This window comes from Adiantum capillus-veneris, chromosome 7 (assembly GCF_014529385.1).
Source record: "Adiantum capillus-veneris isolate H3 chromosome 7, ASM1452938v2, whole genome shotgun sequence".
NCBI lineage: Eukaryota > Viridiplantae > Streptophyta > Polypodiopsida > Polypodiales > Pteridaceae > Adiantum > Adiantum capillus-veneris.
Genome location: NC_140937.1, coordinates 164,409,130 through 164,417,174, shown reverse-complemented (window position 1 = coordinate 164,417,174; position 8,045 = coordinate 164,409,130). Strand labels below are relative to the sequence as shown.

General features: G+C 43.0%; 1 protein-coding gene across 1 annotated transcript; it reads left to right on the top strand.

Moving 5' to 3' along the window:
- Positions 1 to 5,653: 5,653 nt before the first annotated feature.
- LOC147454983 (uncharacterized) lies at positions 5,654 to 7,767 on the top strand. Its single transcript, XM_086516830.1, has one exon. The coding sequence runs from the start codon at positions 6,062 to 6,064 to the stop codon at positions 7,541 to 7,543; it is 1,482 nt and encodes a 493-aa protein (XP_086372956.1). The 5' UTR covers positions 5,654 to 6,061; the 3' UTR covers positions 7,544 to 7,767.
- The last annotated feature ends 278 nt before the right edge of the window (positions 7,768 to 8,045 follow it).

Here is an 8,045-nt window from a genome sequence, read left to right as displayed (position 1 = left end):
GGTGAAGCTCACACTCTCTCTCTTTCTCTCTCACACACGATCAGTGATAACTTAAAACTTTGATTATGATTAAGTTCTCTTTACAAAATGACCTAGGTACCTTATATACTAACGCTACTATAGGTTAAATCAAAATAGAGTTCAAGGAGTAAAATGGCTTTGTATTTACAATCTAGAAGTGCCATTGCACCTCGGCTTCTACAACTAGAATAACTACTCATTATACATGATGTTTTTAACCATAATCTGCATCATTCATAACTATCAAAAAATAGAACTTTAGAATGAAAATTGAGGTATGTCATGTTGTTGACCTATGGCTCAACACTCCCCCCTCCAAGTTTATTTCGTCCTTGACATGACCTCATTGTCAATGTCGGTGCGGTCTTTGTTGTTGTTTTGCTTTCTAATGCTTTATGTCCTTCACATCCAAACCTCGAGCTAAAACATCTGTTGTTGTCATTATAGGGCTATTGCTAGATCTAAATTCAAGAAGAAGCCAATCTCGTTTAGCTTGACTCTTATCATCATGGATAGATAAAGCTGCAAATTCATCCATTTGAAGTTGTCTAGTAGCTTGATCACAACCTCTTTTTGTTTCCATAAATATGATCACTCTACTTCCATCCATCATTCGCTTCAGTAAAGCTCCCAATTTTGAGTATTTCTCATTCTCAATAACAACATCTACAATTTGTAGAATTGAATGATTGGCTTTCAGAGCTTATGAACCAATGACAACTTTGTAAGGATTCTATAGAAATTGTATGGCCAAACCTTCAATTTGTTTAGGCCAAATCTGGAAGATAAATTTTTTTTATTTGAGAGTCAAAACCCATGTTTGCTCCGGGCTTTTTTATTCTTTGCCTTCTTTGTATCACTTGTGCCGACATTTTGCTCCATTGCTTTCAATTTAATATTGAAGACATAAGACTTGCATTCATAACAGAGCTATATATCTGCTGTCTCTTGCCACCGTTTTTGGCAAGCTCTTTACTCAAACGATTTGCAATTGCAGGCGCCTGAGGATGTTCACATTTCTTACAACTCTTTTTAACGCTACCCAAAAAATGGTACCTAATATATGGTGCACCGCTTGATTTTGTTGTGAAGCAAAATTTACATTGCCACTCCATATATCGACCGCATATGTTGTGAGCATAATCCCACTCTTTGCCACCTAGAGCTTTTCTATTCTTTGGTTACTCCGTACCACTTGTACCGACATTTTGCTCCATTGCTTTTGAATTGAAACTGAAGACAAAAGAACTAGATGTTCAGTTCTTAAAATATTTTTCTTCTTTTCAATATATATTAACGAACCGTCCAATAGGAAAGTAATCAAATCTGCACAATATGAGATTTGCAATGCACGCTAGTCAATCCACATATCAATCAGCTATGTTGTGAGAAAATATACACATTGCAATGCACTCTCTGCACGACATAATAAATACAACAATGCTATGAATTTCTTAATGCAATTATTATTATGATGATTATTTATACATCCTCTTTGATTTACAAACATTAAGAAACATCTAATTTCAAATGCTACAAAGAATAATCAACTTCTACATTGAAAGATGTCAGTTGTTTGCAAAAAACACACGAAAGCAATAAAATCTATGATTGGTCATGTCATACACTAATAATCTTTCATAATACATATTGCACTCTCTGTATAAACCAATGCATGAAATGACGCAAAGAAATCTTCAATATAATCACACAATTGAGGACTACTTGTACCTGGTCAAGGATTTAGCCCCCTGATACAACCAATTCAATATATAAAAGCTATTTCCATCCAATTAAGAATTATATCTCTTATATTGTGCATTTACAATGTATATCAACTCAAATCTATTCAAGGATCTTTATATGCCCAGTACACTAGTACACCCTTGACTATCGACTCGTCATTTGCATATACTCATCTTCTAAAACCAATTACAACCCTCATTTGGACCAATGGCTTTGTCGTAATGAGCATGACTCTCCAAATTTGCAATTGTTTTGGTTTTGTACCTTTATGTTCGTTAAAAAAATTGAATAATTTAGAAGTGGTTACGGAATTAAAAATCACGCTCAACCCAAAAAAAAGGACCTGTGACTCTGTAACCTTAGGTCAATTCACAAGGAGATGACAATACCCGGCACTCGGATACACTGTCCAAGGATTTGCCTAGTCAAAGCACCACGGCAAGTACATTGTTTACTTTATATGATTACGCCCGTCGGGATAATTTATTTTCTCGACGAGCCCGCAAGGAATATAAGAGATATAATTCTTAATTGGATGTATAAATGGGTGTATATGTACGTTGAAAGAAGAAGAAGGTTGACGGACCTGCAAGGAATATATGTACGTTGAAGGACAAATGGGTGTATAAGTACGTTGAAGGAAGAAGAAGGTGGCAAGAATTACAAGTCCAAGCTTGTGGTAAAAGGGTTTTCTCAAAAGAAAGGTATTGACTTCAATGAAATATTTTCTCATGTTGTAAAAATGAGCTCAATTAGGCTTGTGTTAAGTCTTGTGGTTGCTCATGATTTAAATCTCGAGCAAATGGATGTAAATACGGCATTCCCTCACGGTGACTTAGAGGAGGAAATTTACATGCTTCAACCAAAGGGATATAAAGTAAAAGGTAAGGAGAAAATAATTTGCAGATTAAAGATGAGCTTGCATAGTTTAAAGAAAGCATCAAGATAGTGGTACTTGAAGTTCGATCGATGGATGTTGGATCACGGTTCAGAAGATGCAACTCAGATCACTGTGTTTACAAAAAGAATTCTGAAAATGGAAAGTTCATCATCCTAATGTCGTATGTTGATGACATGATGATTACAAGTGCTAACATGCAGGACGTCAAAGACCTAAAAGAGGAGCTATCTAAATCATTTTTAATGAAAGATTTAGGTGTTGCAAAGAGGATACTTGGTATGAAGATATCAAGAGACATGACAAAGAAGACATTAAAGCTATATCAAGAGGATTACATCAAGAAGGTACTAGAAAGGTTTGCAATGCAAGATGCAAAATCGGTTTCTACACCTTTGGCTAGTCACTTTAAACTAACTAAGGATATGTGTCCAAAGACACAAGAGGAGATAGCATATATGTCTAAATTTCCATATGCTACAGCGGTAGGCTCTCTAATGTAAGCTATGGTCTAGACAAGGCCAGATATTGCACATGTAGTGGGAGTTGTGAGTAGGTTCATGGATAATCCAAGTAAAGAGCATTGGAAAGTTGTGAAGTGGATACCTAGGTATCTAAAGGGGACAACCACGAATGCTTTGTATTTTGAAGGCACTGACAATTTCTTGCAAGGGTATGATGATGCAAATATGGCAGGTGACAAAGACATTCGAAGGAGCCCTACTAGCTACGTCTTCACAATTGGAGGCACGTCACTAGGTTGGGCTTCAAAACTGTAGAAAATGGTCTCACTTTTTACCACGGAAGCAGAATATGTATCAATGATAGAGGCAAACAAAGATATTCTGTGGCTTCACATATTCTTGGAGGAGCTTGGATACGAGCAAAATAATTGTGTCTTGTACAGTGACAGTCAAAGTGCCATTCATCTTACGAAGAATTCGGCCTTCCACTCAGGGACAAAGTACATTGAGGTGGGATATCACTTCATATATACTCTTTTGGAAGAGGGAGAACTAAAGCTAGGAAAGGTGCACACAAGTAAAAATCCTACAGACATGTTTACAACGGAGATCAACAAGGAGAAGTTGAGCTTTTGCTCATCTTTAATCGACATTCAAGGATAAGAAGCTAAGATGGAAAGCAGTACAGGTTTGGTGTGGAGATCAATCTCTAAGTGGGAGATTGCTAAGTATGGAGCCTGATTTACCCCTTGTAATTTTTAATATTAAAAACGCACATTTGTAAAGCCCCCATTATGAGGAGAAGTCAACGTGCGTGAAGAAAAATCACGCATCGAAAAACCAAAATTTCCACGACCATTCAAAATATTCACTTTTGTTAGAATATTATGGTGGGATGGTGGTCGGAAAACGACCGATCGGTTGGCCGGTGGCTGGAAGTCAATGGTCGGTGATCGAATTCAAACCGGACTCGTCTTCCCAAGGACGGTCACACATGGACGCATGGGAGAATTCAACTTGGACTTGTTACACAAGGGTGACTATACACAGCCGCCTCTCATGAGAGGTGGCAACCCTTTTGAACTATAAAAAGAGGCTTTTTCTATACATAAAAAGTGATTGAAGAGGTGAAGAATTGTGGTGCATTGTGAAGTTGATGTGAGGTGGTAAGAGTGAAGCAAGGTGGGAGCTCTATTAGGGGTATAATCCCTTTGTCACCTACTTTTTGTTTGAAGTACTAAAGCCATTGAGTGACTACTTTTTTGTGGATGTAGCCCACATTGGGTGAACCACTTATCTCTCTCTCTCTCTCTCTCTCTCTCTCTCTCTCTCTCTCTCTCTCTGCTCTATAACCTCTCATGTGTAAAAATTATATCTTTCCATTAAGTAAACTACTCTAATATCTACTTAGCTACGTCCTATTTCCTAACAGGTGAAAGGAGGACAACAAATCCTTCGTTGGAGGGCCTTGGCAATTTGGCATGGTGGGGCCATGTATTGACTTGGCAAAGAAAATATTTCGGTGCATTGTTAAGAGCTTGTCATTGATGGGTTGGGGAAGAGCTACAATAACTTATTGGTAGAGATCCTCATGAGCAAGAAGAGCATCCTAAGTAGGGGGAGGCATGGGGAGCACTAAGATAGACTACGAAACGATGGGCGAGATTGTGAGAGGGGTTCCAAGCATTGGTTGGGTTGCCCTCATGAGGAGGAGCGGGAGATTAGTTGGGAAGAGGCATCACTCTCCCCACTACAATGTGACCGGAGTGAGAGATTCAAACATAGGTGATCATATCTGGAGAGAGACCCTTACTTTCATCTAAGAAAATAGCATAGATTGAGCGTAGATCATCTTCGAGATCATCTTTGCCTTGGCAATGTTCATCATAGCTTGCAAAATACAATCCAAGAGATTACATGAATGGGTTGCGCTCCTTGTGAGGGCACCACTATATTACTCACTTAATACCGACACAACACATCAACCTTTGTCCATAACCTCCAAACATTACATTTAAGAGACCACGCATCTATATCCTAGTACCATTTTGTCTCGGTGGTAGCGCTCATTGAAGAGGTCTAGGAGGTGAGGTGTATGGGTCATCATTCCTGTTGTTGCGATGTATCGCACTTCATGCACCTCATCATACATTTGATTGCATCAAATAATTTTCCTCATCTGAGCGATGGTCTATCCTAACACCAATTGGCGATGGTCTATCCTAACACCAATTGGTCTAGATAGTACGTAGCCTCCATTGAAGAGGTGTAAGAGGTGAGGTACTTGGATCATCATTCATAAATTGCAATCACGTGCATTCTATCTCCTAACATTCTATGCATGCTATCCTCAATTTCATCATCATGCATAACATCAAATTGGCAGCATTAGGGCGTCCATGGAGTCTTCCTGGGCCTTTTAATTTGCCTGAGCCTAATCAAACGGCACAAAGCCACATGCGTAACGGAGAGAGTTATAACAGGATATATATTGCACAAGATTCTGAAGTCCGCTCTTTAGTTCTGGGAGCAGAGAGTACAGCAACTGTGTCGCCGGCCACCAATACATCAGTTCATCAGCTTGGCCGGAGATTACTTATTTTCGCGATATTTAGATGGCAATTGCCTGCCTCCTCCGACCAGCTACCAACACACATCACAATATATGCATGCGCACGCACGGCGCAAATATTCCCATGGATCATCAGTTGCATATAAGTGCTTGTGGTTGAAAGCTCAAAGCTGGCTTGTCCCTCCATGACAAAACTCACTGTTTATAGTGTTGCTCAAAAGAAATTACATCTGAGTTGAGCTCTGATCCTTATATGGTCGAGCTCCGCTCCATGCGCATGCCACACCACAGCGCTTTCGTGGATCTAATCAGATCGAGCTGCAGCCGGCCACGGCAGCGTCCCAGCCAATTTCTTCAGCCATGATGGCGATGCGTGCCACATATTTAGTGAAGATATTGCTGCTTCTGCTGCTGCTGCGGTTGTGCAGCAAAGCATCTTGCAAGGCGGGGCCGGGGTACCCACCTCCACCTCCTCCGCAGCCAGGACAGAAGCTAGTCTCTGGGGCCAGCGCCAGTGCGGCAGCCATGAACCCATCGGAGCTGGAGGCTCTCTTCCAAGTCATGGAGTCGTTGCTGGATGTGTCCAATTTCCGGTTGTTGCACCCTCGCCCTTGCACGCAGGACCTTTTGCAGGGAATGCTGTGCGAGCAAGTGCAAGGGGCGGGCGATAAGCTGATGCACGTGACGCGGCTGCAGTTCGGCAGCGGCATGCGGCAACACTGTAAGCTGGGCGCCACCATTCCGGCCAGCGCCATCTCGCAGCTCCCCTTTCTGCGCACGCTGCTCATCTCGGAGTGCATCATGAGCCAGCGCACCACCATTCCGCTGCAGCTTCCCGCCTCCTTACAGGAACTCAGCCTGCGCTCCAACAAGGCTGTGGTGGGCAGCATCCCTACGGCGCTGGGGCGCCTCAAGAACCTGCAGGTGCTGAGCCTGGCGCAGAACAACCTGCAGGGCAGCATTCCTGCTGGGCTGGGCGTCTTGAAAGTGCTGGAGCATTTGGATCTCAGCTACAACGTGCTGTCAGGCGCCGTGCCTCCCGTGCTTGGAGAGCTTCCCAGCCTCTCCATTTTGGACCTCAGCGGAAATCTGCTGCAGGGAAGCATACCCACCTCCTTCGGGGGCCTGCAGGCCTTGCAAAAGCTGGACCTTAGCTCCAATCAGCTCAAGGGCACCGTACCCGCTCAGCTAGGCAGCTTGCGCAACCTCCAATTCTTGGCGTTGAGCCAGAACGGCTTCACAGGCCCGCTGCCTGCTTCCTTGTCCAGGCTCACCAGCCTGGAGTACTTCCTCATGGACAGCAATCCACTCCATGGGGCCCTACCGTCCTTCGTCCTGGGCGGATGGCCGCAGCTGCGAGAGCTGAGCATGGCAGACTCCTCATTAACGGGACCCATCTCTACCACCGACCTACACGCCCTCTTCAACATCAGCGTCATGAACTTGAGCAACAACAAACTGGAGGGCAGCATTCCGCCTTCCTTGGAGCAGCTACAGCAACTCAGCTACTTGAACCTCAGCCAGAATTTCCTGAGCGGAGCCGTCCCTTTCTCTGCTCGTTTCATTGAGAAGCTGAGTAACCGTCTGGATTTGCATGGTAATCCGGGTTTGTGCGTAAGCACCACTGCTGTTTCTTTCTCGGGGGAGCTCCTCAATGCTCAGCAGCTTCACCCTTGCGATAACCGTGCCGCCCTTTCCACTGCCACTGGCGGCCAAGGTGGCGCATCTTCTCTTCGCCACCCTAACGCCGCTTCTCGCCCTTCGCCAGTACCTCATCATCAGCTGATCTACTTCACATTTCTGTGCATCCTCTTCTTCGACGTCTTCTGTCAATATAATTGACTGATCCAATAATCCATTCCCATTTTTTGCATCACACGCCTCCTGATCACTAATATGAGTAAATTAGTAGAGCAAGACTGTTCATTTCTTACACAACGTCGTTATACATGACGTTCATTACTTCTTATATTTGAATTGGCCATCCACGTTTCAACCTGCATGAGGAGCTGTTCTCTCCATGTAACAAATTTTTTAATGTAAAGCTCGATATTATTATGTGTTTACCCGGCCGTGCGCATGAACTGTGTTCTGAAACTGACACATGTAATCATGTCTAACCATGGCAGACAATGCCCGGTATTTATTAACAGCATTGAAGCCATAGTTAGAAGAGGTGGAGAATTAATCTGAATGGCAGTGGCACAGTGTTCCCCTTCATCTAAGTCATCGGAGTAAGAAGACAATCCCCTAGCTTAACTTTCTGAAGGGCTGGCTGGAGGTACAAGGGTTTCGGTTGTAACTGGACGTGGTTTGAGGGGATCAAGGTTAGTTGGTTCATTGT

Excerpts from the sequence above, each read along its gene's own strand:
- LOC147454983 (XM_086516830.1), top strand. The coding sequence starts at position 6,062 with ATGATGGCGATGCGTGCCACATATTTAGTGAAGATATTGCTGCTTCTG.